A 26,982-nucleotide genomic window follows, 5' to 3' on the forward strand; every position below is an offset into this window, starting at 1 on the left:
ATGGGTCAATCTTTTTATGAAGGGGGGTCACTTGGGCTTCTTTACTTTTATCAGGGAAACAATTATTTTCTATTGACAAATTTATTTACATTTTTTTACTATTTTTGCTGGAATACCATCAGCCCCTGTAGCCTTCTTGATGTTTATTTTATTCAATTTTTTTTTCGACATTTTCGTTTGATACTTTCTTGAATTCAAAATCAGAATCATGCTTTCTGTTACTCAGAATTTCTTTTATATTTTGGTGATTTCAGGGGTCATATACCACATCTGCTCCAATTTTGTATGCTACTATGGAGAAAAAATTATTAATATTATAAAAACATTTGAAACTTCATTTGAACTATTTACAATTTTGTCATTTTCACATAATAAGAATTTTTGTTCTCCAAAGTTCCCCTTTTTTGAGAAAAATGGTTTGACTGTTTTCCAAATATCGCGAGATTTTGAACCACAAGAGCAACGTTCTAAAAAGTATACTTATATTGATTTTCTCTTTATCTTAGTTAACACTGTTACCAAATTTCTTTGTTTTCTAAATTTCTCCCAATTTTTGTTACTTCGGTTTTTAGTATACTGTGAATAAAGCATTTGTTTTCTTTCAAGATTCTTTTGACTTTTGATGACAATAAAAATATCTATCATCGTATCATCATATACCAGTGTATACAAACAGTTAAGATGATCATGTAGACCAAGACGATACTAGGCCGTAACTGAACGTGGGTGCTAAACTGTTTTGTGGTTCATAGATATATCTGGTAAGTTACGCCCCTTTGTTCGCTTCTTATTCCACTTCCGAGTTAAACAACTAATTTTTCTAGCACGTGGAATAAAGAAATGGGATCAAAATCTAAACTGCTTAATAGAATATCAAAATCAGCCACTAAAACAAAATGGAAAGGAAAGAGGTGGAAAAAGGGAAAGAGTAGCAGCAGTAATCCCGACACGAAACGATTTAGGGATGCTGCGAAAACTAGATTTTTCCAACCAATGTCTGCAGGCTCAGCAGGTAAACGACAAACGATGCTCAAACGTTCAAAATCATGAAATTTACTATGACATTCCTCTTCATTAAGAACTATTCATTAACAAAGAGTGGTTATAATTCTGTACTAGGCTAGATACCTTGAATTTTAAAATAACCTGACTTGCTGAACACTCTCTCTATAACACTTTAACAGTATCGTGTAGTCATCTGTTCTCGATAGTAATCAGTTCTCGATAGCAATGCGTGTGGTGAAAATAAAAGTAGTTCGCGAAATCGCACATGTTTTCTATTTGTCGGTATTTCAAGGAGAGAATAAAAACTCCCTTCAAGCAAGCATTAAGTTCAACATTTCCAAACCAAACCCAGGGCCACGTACACCAAAATATCCTTGCGGAACATGCACTCGTGCAGTCACATGGAAAACTGAAGCTGTCTGCTGTGACAGCTGCGGACAGTGGTATCACATCAACTGCCAACAAATTAATCGCTCCATGTATGAAATATTAGGAAACAGTAACATCTCATGGGAATGCGTCAACTGTGGCATGCCAAATTTTTCCACAACCTTTTTCAACACCACAATTGAGACATCAAACAGTTATTCAGAATTAGACATAAGTAACGAGCCAAATGGTGTGGATAACATCGGGCCACCAAATTTTACATCTTCAACCTTACCAAAAAAAGAAATAACAAAAACAAACCTAATCCATGTAAAACACCACTGAGAACACTTACATTTGTACCATCAATTTTCAGTCTATGAAAAATAAAAAGCCTGAAATAGAATAAATAATTGAATCTTGTGAACCAGACATAATTTATGGCACAGAAACCTGGCTCTCAAATACTATATCACCATACGAGTATATATCACCATCAAAGTACACCGTATACAACAAAAATAGAAAAGATGGATATGGAGGAGTACTACTAGCAGTATCAAATAAATACGTATCATCACTAGTAAATGAATTTGATACAGATTGTGAAATAATTTGGGCAAAAATAACATCACCAAATAGTAAAACGCTCTACTTAGGTGCCTACTACAGACCACCTTCAGATAAAGGGGAATCATTAGAAAACATGGGTATCTCTCTTAATACTGCATGCAAGAAAACAAATGCAAACATCTGGCTGAGTGGTGACTTCAATCTAGGCCACATAAACTGGGAAAAACACTTGGTATTACCAAACAAACCTGATCCAGCACTACACCAACAACTGCTTAATATTCTGGATGATAATAACCTAGCACAAGTAATTGACAAAAACACCAGAAATGACAGAACTTTAGATCTAATGTGCATGACAAACCCATCATTTATCAACAGAGTTGAGACCCTCCCACCAATAGGAGGAAGCAACCATGATATTGTCCTTTGTGAAATCAACTTTGCTATACCAACACAAAAACAACAACCACATAAAGCACTAATATACAAAAAAGCAAACTGGGAGAACATAAAGAAAGACCTTATTCTTATATATGATCATTTAAAAGCAAACAAGACAAATATGACTATCGATGATATATGGACCACCTTTAAAACCAAAACAACAGAGACCATCAACAAAAATATACCAACTAAAGTAATTGGAAAAAAATCAAAATTACCATGGGTAAATAGAGACCTGAAAAGACTCATAAGAAAGAAAAACAAACTCTATAAAAAGAAAAGTCATGACTCTAAATACAAAAATAAATACAAAGAGATAAAGACCAAACTCCAAAAAGAGATGAGAATAGCATACTGGGCATACATCGAAAATATGATCTTTGACATCGATATAAAAGAACCAGATCAGCATAGCTTCAACAAACAACCAAAAAAGCTGTACTCTTATATAAAAAGCCAAAGAAAAGAAAACACCGGCATTGCATCCTTAAGAAGCGAAGGCACCCTCCATACAAACCCCTCTGAAAAAGCCAACATACTAAACCAACAATTTCAATCTGCTTTCACATCAGAAACTAACACAGAAATACCAACGAAAGAAGCTAGTACACACCCTAAAGTGGAACTAATTAACATCAGTCGGGAAGGTGTATACAAACTCATAAAAAACATAAACACCAATAAAGCTACAGGACCAGATACTATCGCTGGCAAAATACTGAAGGAAAACATCGAAATAACCTCAGACATACTTGTAATCATTTTTGACAAATCTCTTGAGACAGGCAAAGTACCATCAGACTGGAACCATGCAAACGTTACACCAGTATTTAAAAAAGGAGACAAACATCATCCTGGTAATTATAGACCAATCTCACTTACCTGTATCTCATATAAATTACTTGAACATATACTAGCTAGCAATATGATGAAACATCTTGAAGCAAATAACATCCTATATGAACTACAACACGGATTTAGAGCAAAAAGATCTTGCGAATCTCAAGTAATATCTCTTATACACCAACTAGCTCAAAACAACGATAAAAATATACAAACTGACTTAGTTATCATGGATTTTGCCAAAGCATTCGACAAAGTGCCACACAAACGCTTACTTTTCAAATTAAAACACTACGGCATCTCTGATCAGGCAATAAACTGGATCCAATCATTTTTATCTAACAGAACTCAAACAGTCCTTCTCGAAAACACGACATCTGAAAAAATTCCAGTAACATCAGGCGTTCCTCAGGGCACTGTACTAGGACCAATACTCTTTCTTATCTACATCAATGATTTACCTGACTACCTTAAACACAGCCAAATATGACTCTTTGCAGACGACAGCATTATCTACCGGCCTATTACCTGCCAAAACAATTGTATTAAGCTTCAAGAAGACATAGAAGCAGCTATTAAATGGGAACACGACTGGCTCATGTCATTCCACCCTGACAAATGTAACATCTTAAGAGTCTCAACAAAGAAAAAACAAATACGCTTCTATTACAACATGCACGGTCATATCCTAGAACAAGTACAATCAGCTAAATATCTAGGCATTACAATCTCTTCAGATCTCAAATGGAACAAACATATACAACAATCAGCAGCAAAAGCAAATCAATCTTTATCTTTCGTCAGACGCAATCTAAAAATTAGTTCAAAATTAGTGAAAGAAAGAGCATATCAAACTATAGTAAGACCAAAACTTGAATACTGTTGTACCGTTTGGGACCCATACACATCAGAAAATATATACAGACTGGAACAAGTGCAAAGAAGAGCTGCACGATATACATGCAACAGATTTCACAACACCAGCAGTGTATCTGATATGCTTCAAAATCTGAAATGGCAAACCTTCAGACAGCTCCAATGCAATAAAGACAGTTTTAAATTCTCATCCTTCAGCCAAACAATCAAAGACTGGAATAAATTACCACCTGAAATTTCAAACAAAACTTCTACAGACAACTTTAAGGATGCACTTACCCATGAAGTACTCCTTAAAACCTTTTCTCACTTAAACTAAATGTACCTATTGTTTTTATCTTAATTTAAAAAAAAAAAAATAGAATAAAAAATGTAAAAATTAAAAGTTCAATAAAAATTGTAAAGCTTAAAAATAAAGAAAAATTGAAATAAATTTTAAAAAGCAACCTCAATCAGGCATGCGCCAGAAAGTAATCTTCAAAATGTTGATGGTTTTCTGTAACTAAAGAAGAAGATTTCAAGTTTTCAGACATTTTACAACAGTAAAAATAATATTTTCCTATTTTAGCCTACTTTTCCTTATTCCCAAAACAACCCCAATTTCATCCCCTCGGTTCATAAATAGAACGTTTTCAAATGTAAAAAAAACTTAGCTTGAAAAGAAGGTCAAGTCCACATATGTAATACACAATTGTAAGATGTGGTGTGACGTCGCTATGGGAAAAAATCTATGGAACGCAGTTTGGGCCATATCTTATCACTATAAAAATTAATTCAATTCAATTATCGGAAAAGTAATGCTCTTAAGTATTGTTACTGTGACAGAAAAATATTAATTACAGCTGTGACAACATCTTATAACATATAAGAATTGGTTCAATAATTTTAAATCATCTAAAATTAATATTCAATGCATATTTTTGTCCTTTGAGTGATAATTCCTAGGATATCGGTTAAAGATGCCTTAATTGATCGATAAGGCTAAAATTCATAAAAAAAAATATGTTTTCCAGAGACAAATGATAGTTAATTGATAGTTTTCTTCAATTTGCGTAATTTTAAATCTTCTATTAATATCAAACATGCTTACCATACTATACTTTTCACAACTATCGAGAACTGATGACGTATTGCACACAATGTCAAAATTGAGCAGAACAACAGATGTTTTGATTTTTCTTGATTTATGCAAGAGAAAATCGTGAGGATAATAGGAAATGAATAAAAGTATCTACTAAATTAACACAATCAGCTTTGACCACATTTATTTGAAGAACTGGCCCTACGGAGCAAAAGTTTGTTACACTATCGAGAGCCGATAACACTAGGATATAACCTACCGTAGTCTATATATATTTCGATCATCTTATCGGTTCGTTCAGACTTTGTTATTGCACTTATCACACGGGAAAACTACGCATTGACATCATTACACTAATACCAGCGTACAAAACTAGTGCAGAATGTGTTTTTCTTCTCTTAAATAAAAAAAACATTTTTAAAGTTATGTTTTCATTGTTATTCTAAATTATTGCTAAAAAATGCCAATTTTGAAATTACCGTTTCAAACCTGACTTCAGAATGCCTAAACACCTTTCAAAACTTCACCAAATTCCACTTCCGGCCTCCATTGCTTTGTGTACATTCCATTCAGCATAATCAATCTTGTGGCAGACAAAACAGGCCAAGCAAGATCGTATTTTTATGAATTTCAAAATGACAAGCACCTTACATCTTATGCGATTTTCCCACTAAAACCCATCCAAAATGTGAGTTTTCCTGGGGAAAAAAGATGTTCATGCCATCATTTTGTTCAGGAATATAGAGAAGGTTAATAAGAAACGATTTCCATTTATTTTTCATAAGAAAAAAATTGATTCCTTTTAAAAAGTTCAATAATCTTACCATCATGACCGTAGGTAAATATTTATATAAAATTTCATTGATGTCTATTAAATGTCATGGTTTAAAATGAGGTTTCCTATTGAATAAACCCCAAATTATTGCAAACTTTTTCAAAGCAATATCACACAAACAAATAATATAATTGCCTTAGTTTAAAAAAATCACCTTATTGTCAATAGAGCAATTTGATTGGTTAGAAGGATTCAATACATCATGTGACGCCATTGGAATTTGAATGTAAACAAACAGGGTCAGCAGCTTTAGTATGGAACAACATCGTACATTCAGTGACTGAGAAACAATTATGAGTAACCAAGCTTGACAATACACAGTAATAAAAAATAAAAGCCAAGTTGAAAGAAAAAAAAAATTAAGTTTGTTTCCCCACGCTCCGACCGACTGAGAAAATAGCTGCCGACTTAAAAAAGGGCTATTCCATTTAAATGTAGGTGTAGAGTAGGAAGGGAAGTTTAATTATTGAATGTGGATCCAATCATAGGTCTTTTTTTCAGTATGTGTCAATTACCATTATGTAAAGTTATCTAAAAAAAATGGTCGTTTTATGGATATTTTGAAATAACCTTCCTTACCCTCCTTTTGGTTCAATCTAAAGTGATATTTAATTGATTATTGAATGCTATTTTTTTCTACTTTGCAGGTACCAGTGGTTTAACTGTTGATGCTTTGGCCAAACATGATGAAGATCACTTTTCCAAAGATACAGATTCATTACAGGAAGGCTTTGAAAAACTTTCTACATCTGACAAACTTAGCGTTGGTGCTAAAACATTCAATACATGGGCAACTAATTACACTGAATGTACAAATGTCACATTTAATAAAGTCCATAGATATTGGTCGTCAAATTCTGCTCTACACAAAGAAGTAAGTGAGATACAATCTGTGAAAATATTTAAAGTTATCTTTTCATTAATGCAAATATTGCTGCGTGGGAACAGAAAATATTTTGGTCAGACAATTTGCTTGCTCTAAACTAAAAGATGCATCCTATATATTTTGTATCACTTTCAGATGTTTTGTTGGATGGACATTAACATACTTACATATACCTGTACCTGTAAAATTGTCTTTAATCAGTTTCAAAGTTTGAATATGATTTGATTGATTGATTGTTGTTTGCTTAATATGACTAGAATAGTCAGAAGTAATGATATGCAGGCTTAACTTGAAGAAAAGTAGTAACAGGCTGTTTTTCTAATTTTTGGTTGGTTTGTTGACATTTGACACATTCCCAATTTCTGTTTCCAATTTTATATTAAAAGCCAGCACCTAAGCTATGTAGGTTTAGGGAAAAGAAATTTGAAAAAATCAGTCGGAGTCAATTTAAAACAATGAGTTGTCAAAGATGATATGACAGTGATAGTTCACAAGTGTTTTAGGATGGATTAAAATGGGTCAGATGAAAGTAGTGGGACTGCAGTTAAAAAATTGAAGACTTTTAAATAGCAAAAATTTGAAATCTGATATGTGTCATCAGATAATCAAGATTACTGTCTCTTATTTAACAAAAAATGTACAATACTACATAGAGGGGGGATAGGACCTTTATCGGGACTCCGGGATCAGGTGTTTTTAAGCTCGGGAATTTCAGGATTGACCCTTTCGGGATCCGGGAATTCTTTTTTTTCGATTTTCGGGACCTCTGGATTTAGTGTTTTTAAGCCCGGGATTGTGGGATCTGATGTTTTTAAGCCCAGGATTTCGGGATCAGGACCCCTCCTACCACCCCTCTACATACCAATATATCCAACATCTCTTTAATTTCTTTTTTATTGTATCAGCTGCTGTTGTAATATTGTTCTGTTGAAGATATTTAATGTAAACACTGTGATATAATTTTACAGGTGATAGCCATTTTAGCAGCAGTGACAGAAGTAATAAAGACCAATGATGGGAATGAAACAGAAACAGAATATTTTGCTGCATTGGTGAGGAACTAGAAATTAAGAGGACAACAAGTGCTCAGATAAGAGAATAAATAACTTGATACCCAATATTTCACATGCAATTTTATTGTACATCTATAAATCATTGCAAATTGGATATCTTTAAAATCTCTTAACTTTAGATAGAAAATACATACATGTTTATTTTAAATTCTATTTCTGCCAGTGAAACATTATTTTTTACAGTATGTTTTCTCTTTATTTTTTTTATTATTAACTGTCATTTTTGAAAAAGTTTTTATAAGAATATAATTACAATGCAAACAATTGATAATTTCTTACAAATGAATTCTCAGTTTCCAAATTTTTTTAATTTTTTTTTAGATAGACTAGAGTTACCTTTCTTTATAAACATAAACCACTTATATTTGTCGTCAATGACATCTTACATTTGTTTTTTAATTTATTTTGATTGGTGCTCATATTCAAGACACATGTTTTGATTGTATATCACAAAGGTAGATTTTCATTGGTTATTCAGAATTCATTATTTTAAAATGATTTGGCTTCCTTTCATCAGGAATCTTATGTAGCCAACATAAAAACTCAAACTTCTTTGTAAATACTTTGCTTTAAAATAGGTTAACTTATTTCTTACATTTGTATGTAGCAAAAATAACCCTGTTGTAAGTAATACCCCATCCTTGTTCAACCAGGGATAAGTAAAATGTTGCCAAAAATTCCAAACATGAAAGTTTTGCCAAAATTAAAAAAAAAAGGAAAAATGGCAAAATTTAAAAAATAAAGGAGCAAAAAATAAAAAAATGAAAAATATTTGTTTCCTCAAAATTAATTAAAACTTTCCAAATTTACGGAAATAAAGAAAATAGAAAAAAATTATTTGTCAACACACACCAACATCGGTTTTGAAAAAATGTTGCACTGGAAATTCATCTTGAGCATTTTTCAATTTTACATCTTGGTTTAAAAACGAGGTATGAATGCTTCATAAGGAATACATTTGTTATCTTGGTGTAATCAGGGGTATACAGAATTTTACACTGGTTTTGAAAATTTATGCATACACCCTTTGGGCTGCATCTAATATTATTCACTGTTTTTGTTTTTAGTGTCAAACGGGGGAGTTTAATTAATGTAACTATTTGACAATATTATTCCAAAAATATCAAATACATAAAACCAAAATCTTAAGTGAAAATTCCAGTAACTAACTTATTTTTTTCCACTTTTACCTTGACTATCATTGACATTGATTTACACACTGTAAACACTGGTTCTGCTTACCATTATAGTCAAGGACTAAGCTGTGTGAATAGACATATAAATTATGGTCTAAACACTGGTTCTGCTTTCCATTATAGTCAAGGACTAAGCTGTGTGAATAGACCTATAAATTATGGTCTTTTGTAGTTGAGATAGTGGTGATTATAAGACTGATTCAGAAACCATCACCAGTGGTGATTATAAGACTGATTCAGTAACCATCACCAGTGGTGATTATAAGACTGATTCAGTAACCATCACCAGTGGTGACTATACGACTGATTCAGTAACCATCACCAATGGTGACTATACGACTGATTCAGTAACCATCACCAGAGGTGACTATACGACTGATTCAGTAACCATCACCAGTGGTGATTATACGACTGATTCAGTAACCATCACCTGAAGAATATCTTTGAAAAATGTTTGTTTGTTGTTGCATTGCTTTCATTTGCATTGAAATTAGTTCATTTGATTTAAACAACTAACAAAGGAAAAAAAAGAAAGAAGGAGGGGCATTAAGGCCTGGTTTTGGCCCAAGAAAATAAAATATTTGATAACTTTTTCAAATTGGCACATAATCTTTAGAAATACATAGGGTCAAGAAATATAAATGAAAAACATTAAGATTCTAATGTGATGACGTCACAATTACCTCATAATATGTACTTTTTTTTCACAAAAACAATGAAAATTCAGAATTTATGCAGATTTCTATCTTTAATTCTGTTGTGGAAACATCGTGCGCAGCCAAGAAACAACAAAATAATTTACCTACCTACCTACCTAGTCCTTATTATGCCCGGGGGCACATAGGGCAAGGACTAGTTCTTTCCACTCATCTCTGTTCTGTGCTTTCTTTTCTATTACACCCCAGCTGATTCCATGTTCTTTCATTTCAGCTTCAACTGTTCTTCTCCAAGTTGTTTTGGGGCGTCCTTTCTTCCTTTTCCCCTCAGGTGTCCATCTTAGGGCTACTCTGGTCAAGTCCTCTGCTGGTCTTCTAAGAACATGGCCAATCCATCTCCATCTTTTCTGCTTCAATAAAGTCTCCATGTTGTTGGATCCTGTTGTTTCATGGAGGTCTTTGTTTGTGATTTTACGCGGCCAGAATATCCTTAATATCTTTCTAAGGCAACCGTTGTGAAAACTGGAGAGCTTGTTGATGTCTTTTTCTGTCATTCTCCAGCATTCCACCCCATATAGTAGCACTGCTAGTACACAACTGTTATATAATCTAATTTTGGTGTTCTTACTGATGTTGCTTGTCTTCCAGATGTGTCTTAGTTTTAAAAATGCAGTTCTTGCTTTTCCTATTCTGGCTCTGATGTCTTTGTCTGCTCCTCCTTCAGATGTTACGATGCTGCCCAAGTAGGTGGAAGATGAAGTGCAATCTAGGGGTGTCCCATTTAAATCTATTAAAGGAGGCTCTGAGGTGTTAAGAGGCATGACTTCTGATTTCTTGATGTTGATATTTAATCCAATCAAACTTGCATTCTTTTGTAACTTAGTGGTTTTGTCTTGCATGTGTGTTTCTAGATGCGACAATAAGGCCAGATCATCTGCATAGTCCAGATCTTCTAGGTAGCTAAAAAGAGTCCACCTAATGCCTGTGTTGTTACTGTTACTGATGGTGGAATTCATTACCCAATCGACAACTATTATGAATAGAAGGGAAGACATAACACAGCCTTGTCTAACTCCAGATTTTACTAGAAAGCTGATGTCTGATGAAGTTCCCACAGTGCATCTGAATTCTGTATAGAACATTTCGATAAGTTGTACTATTTTTGCTGGTATTCCATAGCATCGTAAAATCTTCCATAAGCTTTCTCTGTGTATGCTGTCAAAGGCTTTTTCAAAGTCTATAAAGTTGATTATCAATTGTCTCTGCCATTCTGTGCACTGTTCAATGATGTTTCGTAGCACGAATATGTGATCACAACAACTCTTTCCTTTTCTAAAGCCTGCCTGTTCTTTCCTGAGTTTGTTGTCAATTGCTGTTTTAATTCTGTCTATTAGTATTTTGGTGAAAATTTTACTTGGGATTGGTAATAAGGTGATTCCTCTCCAGTTATTGCAGTTTGTGAGATCACCTTTCTTAGCCAGTCTTATGATGTTACCTTCTGACCAGTTTTTAGGTATCTTGATATTTTGCCAGATCTTTTTGAATGGTGTGTGAAGAATGTTTGCTGTTAAGGCTGGATCTGATTTAAATAGCTCTGCTGATAGCTTATCGTTTCCTGGGGCTTTGTTGTTTTTAAGACTCCTTACTGCTCTGATAATCTCCGATCTTGATGGAATTTCTATATTTACTTCAAGGTCGTGCTCTGCTATGGGTATGTTTGCTGTTGTTTCTGGTTCTGGCCTATTTAATACTTCTTTGAAGTGCTCATTCCATCTATTCTCTTGTTCTCTTTCAGATGTTATTAGATTACCCTGTTTGTCTTTTACTGGCATGTTGGTGTTTCTTTTTTGACCACAAAGTTTCTTTGTAATTTGGTAAAGGTCGCCCATTCTTTGCTCGGACGCAGCTTTTTCAGCCTCCAGAGCCAATCCCTCGATGAAATCTTTTTTATCTTTTCTGGTGGCTTTCTTAACGTCCTTGTTACAGTTGGAGTATTGACCCATTAGTCTATCTTTTAGTCTATCAGAGTGAGTGTTGCAGATCTTTTTCTTTAGCTCTTTCCTGTTGTCAATCAGCCTCCATGTCTCTTGTTTGATCCATTCTTTGTGCTTTTGGCGTTTGAAACCCAATATTTTTTCACTGGTCTTTTTAAACAGATCTTCCACTTCTTGCCATTGTTCATCTACTGTTTCACTGTCTTCAGTGTTGTTACTTTTGAGTTGTTCTAAGAGTTGAAAGCGGTTCTTCAGTTCTAATTTGAAGTCATGGTTGGTTTTCATGTGTCTGAGTTTCCCTGTGTCGAATCTCTGTACTCTGCAAGGTTCTGATGCTCTCATAAGTTTAAGTTTGATGTTTGCTGTGACAAGATGATGGTCACTTCCAACATCAGCGCCTCGCCTTACTCTCACATCTTGTAAGGATCTCCTCCATTTGCCATTAATTGCTATGTGGTCGATCTGGTTTTTATCTCTGCCTCCAGGTGATACCCAAGTCAGCTTATGGACATTTTGTGTGGGAACAATGTTCCACCTATTACAAGATTGTTCAGTCCACAAAAGTCTACTAGATGTTCTCCATTTTCGTTCATGATCCCACAGCCATGTTTCCCCATTATTCTCTCAAAACCACTGTTATCTTGCCCCACTTTAGCATTAAAATCTCCCATGATGATTGTTAGGTCTTTTTTCGGGATTTTCTCTATCTCAGCTTGGAGCATTTCATAAAATTCTATCTTAATTTCTTTATCAGCTTCATTTGTTGGAGAATAGACTTGGATTATTGATGTCTTTATAGGTTTTGTATTTAGTCTGGCTGTTATTATTCTTTCATTGACTGGATTATACTCAATGAGTGATTTAGAGGCTGATTTGTTGAGGATAATGGCAACTCCCCCCTGGTGTTTGTCATCTTTTCTACCAGAATATATGATTGTATCTCCTGTATTTGTCAAGTTTTTGCCAAACCCTGTCCATCTACATTCACTTATACCTAATATGTGCAGCTTGTTTTCCTTCATTTCTCTTAACACTTGGGCTTGTTTTCCTGTCTCATACATGGTACGGACATTCCAAAAACCCAATTTAAGTTTGGTTCTCGCATTCAGGATACTTTTCGTGTGACTAGCTTCCTGTTGGCTTTCACTAGTCCCATTCATATGCGCAGAATTCTGCTGGTATTCTGATGTTACGAGACGAGTTAAATTTTTTCTAATCCTTGTTTCCGTAATCAGATGCTGTTTTATGAGTTGGGGAGATTACCCCCTAGCTCAACCTCCAACCTGGTGGACCAGGGTTATTTGTTTATGGTTTTCCTTCCAATAGATAGATGCCTTCCTTGGCTTACGAGTCTGATCTACCCGTTGATTTTGATGTTAGAGTTCTCTTCTCTTAGGAAAGTTGCCGTAACCAGGCTGCGACCCTCTCCTGGCCGACTATTTTACCCATAGTTGGGGCAAGGTTAATGAGTGCTAGGGCATGTCCACATACCAGTGGGCCTACACACTGCATTTCTTGGGCCCTTGCTGCTCCGAGATCCCCAACAGATTCGCCTGATTTATTGCAATCAGTTACCGTGTGCTACCGCGGGGAGGCTACTGCTGAAGTCTTGATAATGTAGAGGCTATGTAATGGCAGGAAAGACTTACTCACTCGGCTTTCTTTTCGCAAAATAAAATTGCTAGCCAACGGCATAAGACATCCATAGGACAGTCCCATACACTAGACGCATAACATTACCCTGTGATGCACTACCATCACCAACACACAAAAAATAATTTAACTGAAGCTTCATTATTACAATTGACAAAATATAAAGCTGTTTCTTGGGTGCGCACATACTTTTCCAATCGAAAATATACTTAAAAATTTGATGAAAAACAAGGAAAATTACAAAATTTTACAAAATATGCAAATTAAGGCATGATTTGTTGCCATGGTAACTTGTTCAATGTCCAAAATTATTTAGTTTTTTTTTAATACCTTCTACCTGATATACTTTACAGTAATTTAAAAATATATATGTATGATAACTTTTAAATTTGCAGTAATTTTTGGGCCAAATAAGGGCCTTATTGCCCCTACTCCTTTGTTACATGGAAAATGATTAATAACTTTACAAGCACATGGAATTAAAGATTGCAAGCAGTTATATGTTATATAGTATATAATCCCCCTTTACAACTTCTAATACGCGACTTTAAATTCAGAAATTATAGCATGCATCTATTATTATAATTTTCAACAATTGACAATTATGTCAATTTTAAAATAATTGTGATTTGGAGAAAAAAAATATGCATACTTTTGCTTTTGTTTTGGAATGCAAGTTCTTATTATTGCCATAATCACCCAATCACATAATTCACATTAATTAAAACCTCACAATAACTTCTAAAGTCACAGTATGTACATAGATAGAAGATTTATAGGACTTGTGTATTCTGCTTGTTACATTGCTATATTTCCTGTTCCAGATGACAGCATTAGATACAACAGATGATATAGAATCACAGGCTGCTATCATGTATTTACTCAGTCTTGTCATTAAAAGGTAAGATGATATAGAATCACAGGCTGCTATCATGTATTTACTCAGTCTTGTCATTAAAAGGTAAGATGATATAGAATCACAGGCTGCTATCATGTATTTATTCAGTCTTGTCATTAAAAGGTAAGATGATATAGAATCACAGGCTGCTATCATGTATTTACTCAGTCTTGTCATTAAAAGGTAAGATGATATAGAATCACAGGCTGCTATCATGTATTTACTCAGTCTTGTCATTAAAAGGTAAGATGATATAGAATCACAGACTGCTATCATGTATTTACTTAGTCTCGTCATTAAAAGGTAAGATGATATAGAATCACAGGCTGCTATCATGTATTTACTAAGTCTTGTCATTAAAAGGTAAGATGATATAGAATCACAGGCTGCTATCATGTATTTACTCAGTCTTGTCATTAAAAGGTAAGATGATATAGAATCACAGGCTGCTATCTTGTATTTACTCAGTCTTGTCATTAAAAGGTAAGATGATATAGAATCACAGGCTGCTATCTTGTATTTACTCAGTCTTGTCATTAAAAGGTAAGATGATATAGAATCACAGGCTGCTATCATGTATTTACTTAGTCTTGTCATTAAAAGGTAAGATGATATAGAATCACAGGCTGCTATCATGTATTTACTCAGTCTTGTCATTAAAAGGTAAGATGATATAGAATCACAGGCTGCTATCTTGTATTTACTCAGTCTTGTCATTAAAAGGTAAGATGATATAGAATCACAGGCTGCTATCATGTATTTACTCAGTCTTGTCATTAAAAGGTAAGATGATATAGAATCACTGGCTGCTATCATGTATTTACTCAGTCTCGTCATTAAAAGGTAAGATGATATAGAATCACAGGCTGCCATCTTGTATTTACTCAGTCTTGTCATTAAAAGGTAAGATGATATAGAATCACAGGCTGCTATCTTGTATTTACTCAGTCTTGTCATTAAAAGGTAAGATGATATAGAATCACAGGCTGCTATCATGTATTTACTCAGTCTCGTCATTAAAAGGTAAGATGATATAGAATCACAGGCTGCCATCTTGTATTTACTCAGTCTCGTCATTAAAAGGTAAGATGATATAGAATCACAGGCTGCTATCTTGTATTTACTCAGTCTTGTCATTAAAAGGTAAGATGATATAGAATCACAGGCTGCCATCTTGTATTTACTCAGTCTTGTCATTAAAAGGTAAGATGATATAGAATCACAGGCTGCTATCATGTATTTACTCAGTCTTGTCATTAAAAGGTAAGATGATATAGAATCACAGGCTGCTATCATGTATTTACTCAGTCTTGTCATTAAAAGGTAAGATGATATAGAATCACAGGCTGCTATCATGTATTTACTCAGTCTTGTCATTAAAAGGTAAGATGATATAGAATCACAGGCTGCTATCATGTATTTACTCAGTCTTGTCATTAAAAGGTAAGATGATATAGAATCACAGGCTGCTATCTTGTATTTACTCAGTCTTGTCATTAAAAGGTAAGATGATATAGAATCACAGGCTGCTATCATGTATTTACTCAGTCTTGTCATTAAAAGGTAAGATGATATAGAATCACAGGCTGCTATCTTGTATTTACTCAGTCTTGTCATTAAAAGTTAAGATGATATAGAATGACAGGCTGCCATCTTGTATTTACTCAGTCTTGTCATTAAAAGGTAAGATGATATAGAATCACAGGCTGCTATCATGTATTTACTCAGTCTTGTCATTAAAAGGTAAGATGATATAGAATCACAGGCTGCTATCTTGTATTTACTCAGTCTTGTCATTAAAAGGTAAGATGATATAGAATCACAGGCTGCTATCATGTATTTACTCAGTCTTGTCATTAAAAGGTAAGATGATATAGAATCACAGGCTGCTATCTTGTATTTACTCAGTCTTGTCATTAAAAGGTAAGATGATATAGAATCACAGGCTGCTATCTTGTATTTACTCAGTCTTGTCATTAAAAGGTAAGATGATATAGAATCACAGGCTGCTATCATGTATTTACTCAGTCTTGTCATTAAAAGGTAAGATGATATAGAATCACAGGCTGCTATCATGTATTTACTTAGTCTTGTCATTAAAAGGTAAGATGATATAGAATCACAGGCTGCTATCATGTATTTACTCAGTCTTGTCATTAAAAGGTAAGATGATATAGAATCACAGGCTGCTATCATGTATTTACTCAGTCTTGTCATTAAAAGGTAAGATGATATAGAATCACAGGCTGCTATCTTGTATTTACTCAGTCTTGTCATTAAAAGGTAAGATGATATAGAATCACAGGCTGCTATCATGTATTTACTCAGTCTTGTCATTAAAAGGTAAGATGATATAGAATCACAGGCTGCTATCATGTATTTACTCAGTCTTGTCATTAAAAGGTAAGATGATATAGAATCACAGGCTGCCATCTTGTATTTACTCAGTCTCGTCATTAAAAGGTAAGATGATATAGAATCACAGGCTGCTATCTTGTATTTACTCAGTCTTGTCATTAAAAGGTAAGATGATATAGAATCACATGCTGCTATCTTGTATTTACTCAGTCTTGTCATTAAAAGGTAAGATGATATAGAATCACAGGCTGCTATCTTGTATTTACTCAGTCTTGTCATTAAAAGGTAAGATGATATAGAATCACAGGCTGCTATCATGTATTTACTCAGTCTTGTCATTAAAAGGTAAGATGATATAGAATCACTGGCTGCTATCATGTATTTACTCAGTCTCGTCATTAAAAGGTAAGATGATATAGAATCACAGGCTGCCATCTTGTATTTACTCAGTCTTGTCATTAAAAGGTAAGATGATATAGAATCACAGGCTGCTATCTTGTATTTACTCAGTCTTGTCATTAAAAGGTAAGATGATATAGAATCACAGGCTGCTATCATGTATTTACTCAGTCTCGTCATTAAAAGGTAAGATGATATAGAATCACAGGCTGCCATCTTGTATTTACTCAGTCTTGTCATTAAAAGGTAAGATGATATAGAATCACAGGCTGCTATCTTGTATTTACTCAGTCTTGTCATTAAAAGGTAAGATGATATAGAATCACATGCTGCTATCTTGTATTTACTCAGTCTTGTCATTAAAAGGTAAGATGATATAGAATCACAGGCTGCCATCTTGTATTTACTCAGTCTTGTCATTAAAAGGTAGGAATCAAATATTCATTTGAAATTTAAAATAAAAAAAAATAAACATTATTTAGAATTTATTCAAAATTGCTCAAAACTGTTATTGTGCCCAATGTCACACATTGTAGAGGGAAAATAAGGTTTCCACTGTGTCTTTATATGTTTGTTCAGGGAATATAGCATTTCCACTGTGTCTTTATTTGTTTTTTTCAGGGAATATAGCATTTCCACTGTGCCTTTACTTGTTCATTCCTCCATCTTGGCTTAGGCCGTGTTCACATTGACCTAAACTCGGTGTTGTGTTAGTGTAACTCACGCATAAACAAAACACAATTACGTTGATAAAACTCAATGTTTACATGTATAAAAGAAAGTCCGTTTGACTTCTATAAATCTTCAAAAAATAATTCTTAAAATTTCATTTTTAAAGATAAATATTTTTTTTCTTCATGTATGTTAATGTATGATATATACGAACTCTGACTATGCATATCATAATTTTAAACCTATTATCAAAAAAGTTACTCATTAGGTCTCTATGTTACTTCAATTTATTTTAATATAAAATACTCAATGGAGTACGTATGAGTAGTGTAACAGCCTTCCATTCAAAACAAAAACATTAGACATGTGCTCTAAACCTGTTTTATTGTACCATGTGACTTTACTCATTTAAATAACTCTGGTCATGTGTGCATGCTTTTGTATTTCTCATTGAATACAGAAAGCTCAGTAATCACATGACCAGAGTTATTTAAATGAGTAAAGTCACATGGTACAATAAAACAGGTTTAGAGCACATGTCTAATGTTTTTGTTTTGAATGGAAGGCTGTTACACTACTCATACGTACTCCATTGAGTATTTTATATTAAAATAAATTGAAGTAACATAGAGACCTAATGAGTAACTTTCTTGATTATAGGTTTAAAATTATGACATTCATAGTCAGAGTTCGTATATATCATACATTAACAAAAATGAAGAAAAAAAATATTTATCTATAAAAATGAATTTTTAAGAATTATTTTTTTAAGATTTATAGCAGTCAAACGGACTATAGTGTAAATCATGTTTTGTCTACATGCAGTCGATAGTCAATGTAGGCCTTGATTAGGTTAAGTGTACACAAAACTAGACATTAAGGACATATTTTTTACCATGTATATTTAAGGAAGAAACGATTTTTGAATATAACAATTATTAATAAAGTTCTTTACAGAAATATTTGTCTAAACTTGATATATTTATTTGTTATTAAAAAAAACTTTAGGTAGCTTTATTAACCCCTTATCAAGACTCAAAGCACCATCATTGCCGAACACATAATTCATTTGAAAGGGTCTTCCGAATGGACTGACGTACACGGAAATATTTGCCACTGGTCTTTACTCAAACAGTGATTAAATCGTAAATGCATTACTAAAAAAGTGTGAGGTAAATTGTATTGTTTGTCTAGTATCTCAGATTCATTGAAGTACACTTAGAAATTAAAAAAAACAACATTACCCCCTCCCTTTGATAAATACTCCTTAGAGAAGAAATACCATTGGAACCAAACAGAACCGTGGTGTAGTGGTTAGTGCATCGGACTACTAACACAAAGGTTCCTGGTTTCGATTCCCGTCTGGGATGAAAATTTCAGGAACTGAATTTTCGGCTCTCCCTTGACTCCATTTGCGAGTATGGTCTCGAGGAAACGATTATAGTCCGTCGGAAGGGGACGATAAATAGCTGACCCGTGTTAAGAGAGAGCCATATCTCTTGCACGTTAAAGACACCCTTGTAGATTTCAAAAAAGAGCAGGCTAATGCCGCTACAAGGCAGCACTCACACCCGCAAAGTGGAAAGGGATTAATATAAGTTGCAAAACTTGTTTCCCAATCCACTATAAATAAATATGTTTAAACTAAACCAAACAGAAAAGATAGAAATGTAGTGATCCTTAACATCTCAATCCTTTTTCTTCGTCTGTAAGCACGCTGTAAGCAGACTACGTTTTCTAATCCGTAATTGAGACATATTTATTATCTTTAAACTACTGCAAATCATCAAAATTGCTTTCATAAAAGAGCAACCACTTAAGTTCACAAAAAGGGGGGGCATATTTTTTTTCTGAGTCAGAATTATTTTCACGCGAACGTTTTTATTTCGTTTTTTCGATGCTAGAAATCAAATTTTTTTTTTTCAATATTTGAAAGCAATTGTCTGTAATGACCAAAATTAGCTAGAAATGCATGGGTACGGATCTTTTAAATTTCAACATAAATTTGAAGGACCTCATAAAACACTATAATAAATGGGGAAACTCTGGATTCAAAATATTTTTTTTCCTCTGTATGACCAGATTTCTTTTTTTTTTTTTTTTTTATCAAATTGGAGGTCAGAATATTTTTCAAGGAAAAATCCATTCCCCCCCCCCTTTTTTTTAAGTCAAATGGTAGTTCCCTAACTGCTAGAAAAGTTATCCTAAAAATTTGCATTCAGTTCTACGTAATGAACATTTAAATGACATATAGTTTAAAAGTGTGAACATATCTTATATACAGGTAATTAAACAAGGTGTATAGATGTGAACAAATTTAATGTGAAACCAGTTTCCATTACATTAAACTAATTGTAAACATGTTTACTGTACATGGCGTTTGGTGTGAACACGGCCTTAGTTTGAGTTAAAGTCCTGAGATTAGCAATATATAAACAGAAAAATGAAATCATGAACATGTCAGTTTAACTTACAATCAATTTTTTCATCAGAATTTTTGTAAAAAAGGCCCCAAAATTTGTCTATTTATGCATTATATTTGATATTAAATGTCCCCACGAAAATTGATAACCTTGACTCTCAATTTGATATTAAATGTCCCCACGAAAATTGATAACCTTGACTCTTAATTTGATATTAAATGTCCCCACGAAAATTGATAACCTTGACTCTCAATTTGATATTAAATGTCCCCACGAAAATTGATAACCTTGACTCTCAATTTGATATTAAATGTCCCCACGAAAATTGATAACCTTGACTCTCAATTTGATATTAAATGTCCCCACGAAAATTGATAACCTTGACTCTCAATTTGATATTAAATGTCCCCACGAAAATTGATAACCTTGACTCTCAATTTGATATTAAATGTCCCCACGAAAATTGATAACCTTGACTCTCAATTTGATATTAAATGTCCCCAAGAAAATTGATAACCTTGACTCTTAATTTGATATTAAATGTCCCCACGAAATTGATAACCTTGACTCTCAATTTGATATTAAATGTCCCCACGAAAATTGATAACCTTGACTCTCAATTTGATATTAAATGTCCCCACGAAAATTGATAACCTTGACTCTCAATTTGATATTAAATGTCCCCATGAAAATTGATAACCTTGACTCTTAATTTGATATTAAATGTCCCCACGAAATTGATAACCTTGACTCTCAATTTGATATTAAATGTCCCCACGAAAATTGATAACCTTGACTCTCAATTTGATATTAAATGTCCCCACGAAAATTGATAACCTTGACTCTCAATTTGATATTAAATGTCCCCACGAAAATTGATAACCTTGACTCTTAATTTGATATTAAATGTCCCCATGAAATTGATAACCTTGACTCTCAATTTGATATTAAATGTCCCCACGAAAATTGATAACCTTGACTCTCAATTTGATATTAAATGTCCCCACGAAAATTGATAACCTTGACTCTCAATTTGATATTAAATGTCCCCACGAAAATTGATAACCTTGACTCTTAATTTGATATTAAATGTCCCCACGAAAATTGATAACCTTGACTCTCAATTTGATATTAAATGTCCCCACGAAAATTGATAACCTTGACTCTCAATTTGATATTAAATGTCCCCACGAAAATTGATAACCTTGACTCTCAATTTGATATTAAATGGCTCTTGGGCCAACCTTGAAAATATGTTTGTTTGCAGTTTTCCGACTGTACCTTCAGACTGAAGGGTCGGTAGGTAGGAAAAATATTTTATTTTATCAGCCAAAATACAGTTTAAACAAGCAGTTACACTAAACCAAGTTTCTTGTGAAGAAAAAAAAAACATTTTAAAACAACAAACACTGGACATGCTGAAAACCAACATCAAATGAACTGGCATTTTCAGATAAAAAACTTTTTAACCAAAACTTTAACATAGTGTCATTATCCAATTTAGGACATAAAATATGGTATAATTATTAAATACTGGAACACTTATAAACAAGGAATGTCATTATGACTAGAACTGTTTTAAAGAAATATATTCAGACATGTATGCTTCTTGACTAGAATGTTTTCATGAGTAGAGTATTTTCATCAGAAAAATGTAGATATTAAAGATTTATAAGACAATGTATTAAAGAGTGTATTTTTAATAAAAAAAAAAAAATAACAATTGAATCTTCAATTGAAAAAAGGCAACTTGAAAAAAAAGTATTAAGACATTCGACTGTTTTTAGCTCACCTGGCCCAAAGGGCCAAGTGAGCTTTTCTCATCACTTGGCGTCCGGCGTCGTCCGTCGTCGTTAACTTTTACAAAAATCTTCTCCTCTGAAACAACTGGGCCAAATTTAACCAAACTTGGCCACAATCATCATTGGGGTATCTAGTCTAAAAAATGTGTTCGGTTACCTGGCCAACCAACCAAGATGGCCGCCATGGCTAAAAATAGAACATAGGGGTCAAATGCAGTTTTTGGCTTATAACTCTGAAACCGAAGCATTTAGAGCAAATCTGACATGGGGTTAAATTGTTTATTAAGTCAAGATCTATCTGCCCTGAAATTTTCAGACGAATCGGACAACCGGTTGTTGGGTTGCTGCCCCTGAATTGGCAATTTTAAGGAAATTTTGCCATTATATGGTTATTATCTTGAATATTATTATAGATAGAGATAAACTGTAAACAGCAATAATGTTTAGCAAAGTAAGATCTACAAATAAGTCAACATGACTGAAATGGTCAGTTGACCCATATAGGAGTTATTGCCCTTTATAGTCAATTTTTAACCATTTTTCGTAAATCTTAGTAATCTTTTACAAAAATCTTCTCCTCTGAAACTACTAGGCGAAATTTATCCAAACTTGGCCACAATTATCTTTGGGGTATCTAGTTAAAAAAATGTGTCCGGTGACCCGGCCAACCAACCAAGATGGCCGCCACGGCTTAAAATAGAACATAGGGGTAAAATGCAGTTTTTGGCTTATAACTTAAAAACCAAAGCATTTAGGGCCAAAATTAAAAATATGTTTGTTTCCCCTCCCCCCACCGGGTCAAAAATAAGCCTCCGGGTCAAAAAATTATTTTCCACAAAAAAATCGAAATTATGTTTTTCCTGAAAATAATTTGTTTCCATTTTTGGAAAGTGCTTGAAAGCAGAAGGATTGATAATCTAAATAAATACACTCAAAATGAGCACAAACAACTGATAATAGGCCTGGACTGGACAAGTCAAACCATTCATGTGACCATGCTATGACAATCACATCCAGTTAAAAAAAAAGAAATACCTGCCTTCCGGGTCTGTTTACAAAGGGTAGACCCGGAGGAGGGGAAACAGACATTCTTTTAAATGTGGCCTAGAGCAAATCTGACAATTGGTAAAATTGTTTATTAGGTCAAGATCTATTTACCCTGAAATTTTCAGATGAATCTGACAACCTGTTGTTGGGTTGCTGCCCCTGAATTGGTAATTTTAAGGAAATTTTACTGTTTTTGGTTATTATCTTGAAAATTATTATAGATAGAAATAAACTGTAAACAGCAATAATGTTCAGCAAAGTAAGATTTACAAATAAGTCAACATGACCGAAATGGTCAGTTGACCCATATAGGAGTTATTGCCCTTTATAGTCAATTTTTAACCATTTTTCGTAAATCTTAGTAATATTTTACAAAAATCTTCTCCTCTGAAACTGATGGGCCAAATTAATCCAAACTTATCCACAATCATCTTTGGGGTATCTAGTTTAAAAAATGTGTCCGATGACCCGGCCATCCAAACAAGATGGCCGCAATGGCTTAAAATAGAACATAGGGGTAAAATGCAGTTTTTGGCTTACAACTCAAAAACCAAAGCGTTTAGAGCAAATCTGACAGGGGTTAAATTGTTAATCAGGTCAAGATCTATCTGCCCCGAAATTTTCAGATGAATCGGACAACCCGTTGTTGGGTTGCTGCCCCTGAATTGGTAATTTTAAGGAAATTTTGCTGTTTTTGGTTATTGTCTTGAATATTATTATAGATAGAGATAAACTGTAAACAGCAATAATGTTCAGCAAAGTAAGATTAACAAATAAGGCAACATGACTGAAATGGTCAATTGACCCTCTAAGGAGTTATTGTCCTTTATAGTCAATTTTCAACAATTTTTATAAAATTTGTAAATTTTTACTAAAATTTTCCACTGAAACTACTGGGCCAAGTTCATTATAGATAGAGATAATTGTAAGCTGCAAGGATGTACAGTAAAGTAAGATTTACAAACACATCACCATCACCAAAATACAATTTTGTCATGAATCCATCTGCTTCCTTTGTTTAATAGTCACATAGACCAAGGTGAGCGACACAGGCTCTTTAGAGCCTCTAGTCATATTTCTAACAGTATTTAATTATATGTGATAAGGTTATATTTTTGCCAGGCTTTAATGAAAACCAAAGAAATCTAAAGTTTGGGATGAAATCCATAGCACCCCATTAAAAGTAAATGGTCTGTACTGAAATGTTTTTAATGCATAAAAAAAATTGGCAGCATAGCTCCTAAGGACATGTTTTAATTGAATTCACACAGGCCACACAGTTTGGGTATATTTAATATTGTAAGAAAGAGAATAATTGCAATGAGTGGGGCAGCCCCCCTTATCCTAAAGGAGCATACTCATTGCAATCGAAGATAGATTTAATATAGAGAGAGTATATTTATTTTTCAAGCTAACCATTCATTTTCTCTACATCTTTGTGTAGTTATGGTTGCTTCTTACTGATTTGGCATGATCTATATCCATTAACATTTCAAATGAGCCCTTCCTCCGTACAGGCGTGTTTACACTGAGATATCCATGAAGATTTAAGTCACGGAGGAGTGGTTTCATCTTTGTCGTCTTCACAACAATTTGTAGAAAATATGCCATACTTCAAGCTGCTGTCGAATTATTTAACCACTGAAATTGGTTCTATAAAGTCAGGCTCCACAGATTCTGTACCCGATTTGTTTGAGACAGAATGGTTATCGTGTCAGTTATGAATTATATCCGCTGCATCATCGTCAATGATATCATCACACATCATTACATGTGCTTGAATCTGTATAAACAGTTAACTAATAAACTTTTTTGTTTGTTATTTGTCTTAAAATTGACACGAGACGACAGCGTAAAGTACTCCTCCGTGACTTCATGGATACCTGTAAACAATTTCCATGTGCTTTATCATTAAATGGTCACATGAACGCTTGACGGGAAGCTAAGAAAAACCGAACTTGAAATGCGTAATTGACCCAGACTTTAAATCATTTCCGGAAAGGACCCAAAGTTCCAGATCGCGTCAATAGAAGTATTAAAAAAAATTTCTTCAAATTTAAAGCAATAAAATTTTCACAGTCGGGAGGATTTTCAAGGGTCGGTCGGTAAACTGCAAACAAACAATATTTTAATTTAAGCCTTGATAAGTTTTGTTTTAAGATATTCACTGGTTATTTTAGTCATTTACTTTCATTATTTGAGCATCTCTGGGTTTACCACCTTTGGAGTTATTTAAAAACAAAATAAGAGGGGGGAAAAGCAGTTTTATAGAGCTCTTACAAACTTTATTTCTCAGTGACTGGTTAACAAAAACTATATATACAGAAAAATCCTTTTATGAGTCACTACTCTAAGTATGTCAAAGACAAAGACCATTATGATATATCCATTAGAAAGATCTTAAATCAGACAACATTCATTTTATTATTAATACAGACCAACTGACAGTAGATAATAGAAAGTATGCATTTGAATAATTTTCAATAGAAGTGTTGTTACAATAATCAGTTGATCTTGTATCCAAATGAATTGGATCAGTAAACTGTCAAACTATTAGAACATTTAACCTTTTAATTTTATTAATTTCTATTTTGAAATTTCTTTGATTTCATTTAAATATATACTTTTATTATCAAATTATACACATATATCATATTAAGACAGATATTACTTGGTTTTAATGTAACAGCTCATTTCTTTAAACTGAAATAGTTGATAAGTTACATTGAAGAAATGTTTTATAACATATTTTTTAAAGGAAGAGATAGACATGTACTGGTCAAACCATATCCCTCTGAATTGTTATTAATTTTTGTCTCTTTTCTCAGCTAATTTCAAACTAGAGCCTCTTGATATTTGTTACTAAGCTTTATTTTAGCAAGTCATACTTTGTGACACAGCTTTGTCACCTATCTACACCTTAACCCGAAGGAAAAATGATGTAAAAAGACTAACAATAGTAAAAACATTTAAAAGATTATGCAACACAAGTTGATACCCATAAAAAAACACTATCACTAATTAAAGTAATTATTGTTTTTCAGTAACTTTTTGTCAAAGCTTCTGGATTTCTTGTACAAAACCTTATATGTGTAAGCTATTCAGATTAACACATTTTAATGTCCATTATAGAATATTTTGCTATGTTGGAGTATGTCTGAAGACAAAAATTCAAGAAAGATGATATTATATCGTTTTTGTGAAAAAGAGTTGAATGTCCACATATATACGTACAATCAAAATATATAAGTATAATTCACAGTACATACTATTGGATAGAAATATGGGTAACAATATTCATATAAATGGAATACTGTAAAGTCAGAAGTTATTGAGATATTTTTTATTATTGTGAATAATGTGATAGCTGAGTATTGCAACAATAAGAAAGTGTTAGTATACAACTTTTTTTCACAGAGTGCCAGTTGCAGTACTGAGAAGTAAATTTGCTGAGGTATCAAAGAAATTCCTGGATTTGCTGGCAGCAAATGTTGATGGTGGTTCTACAGCGCTTGTTAAATCGGTATTTATACAGTCATCTTCGCTAGTCAGGCCAGACTTTTTATTTTATCTGTTTAACGAGAAAATTTGTAAAAAATTAGGTCGAGGGGGCGAAATAAAAAAAAAATAAAAGTGCAAAATTGGTCCAGTCGACACTAAAAATAAAAATAAAATCATTATTAGTGACTTTTTTTTTTTTTTTTTTTTTTTTTTTTAGAATTTATAAAAATACAAGAACAATGAAATGAGAACAGACCAGTATATTAACCCAGAGAAATATAAATACATATAGTTTATATATGTCTCTGGTTAACCCTTCTATTAATATAAACATAAAAACTATGTTTTGATTAATATAGATCCATGGCACCACTCAAATATATCAACCTCGCTGC

The 26,982-nt window shown here is 33.3% G+C and overlaps 1 protein-coding gene across 5 annotated transcripts in view; it reads left to right on the forward strand.

Moving 5' to 3' along the window:
* Window positions 1-790: 790 nt before the first annotated feature.
* LOC143073382 (RRP12-like protein) overlaps window positions 791-26,982 on the forward strand; it is a 67,104-nt gene continuing 40,912 nt past the window's right edge. The window contains exons 1-5 of one of the 5 annotated variants that reach the window (XM_076248878.1): window positions 791-1,012; window positions 6,677-6,903; window positions 7,884-7,967; window positions 14,312-14,388; window positions 26,504-26,609. In XM_076248878.1, coding sequence (XP_076104993.1) covers window positions 841-1,012; window positions 6,677-6,903; window positions 7,884-7,967; window positions 14,312-14,388; window positions 26,504-26,609 — 666 coding nt within the window. In that variant the 5' untranslated portion in view covers window positions 791-840. Of the gene's footprint in view, window positions 1,013-6,676; window positions 6,904-7,883; window positions 7,968-14,311; window positions 14,389-14,657; window positions 14,689-16,437; window positions 16,489-17,037; window positions 17,089-17,277; window positions 17,329-26,503; window positions 26,610-26,982 lie in introns of those variants that run through there. The other 4 variants (XM_076248880.1, XM_076248882.1, XM_076248881.1 and 1 more) reach the window with 4 other exon arrangements.

Source organism: Mytilus galloprovincialis, chromosome 4 (genome assembly GCF_965363235.1).
Source record: "Mytilus galloprovincialis chromosome 4, xbMytGall1.hap1.1, whole genome shotgun sequence".
Classification (NCBI taxonomy): Eukaryota; Metazoa; Mollusca; class Bivalvia; order Mytilida; family Mytilidae; genus Mytilus; species Mytilus galloprovincialis.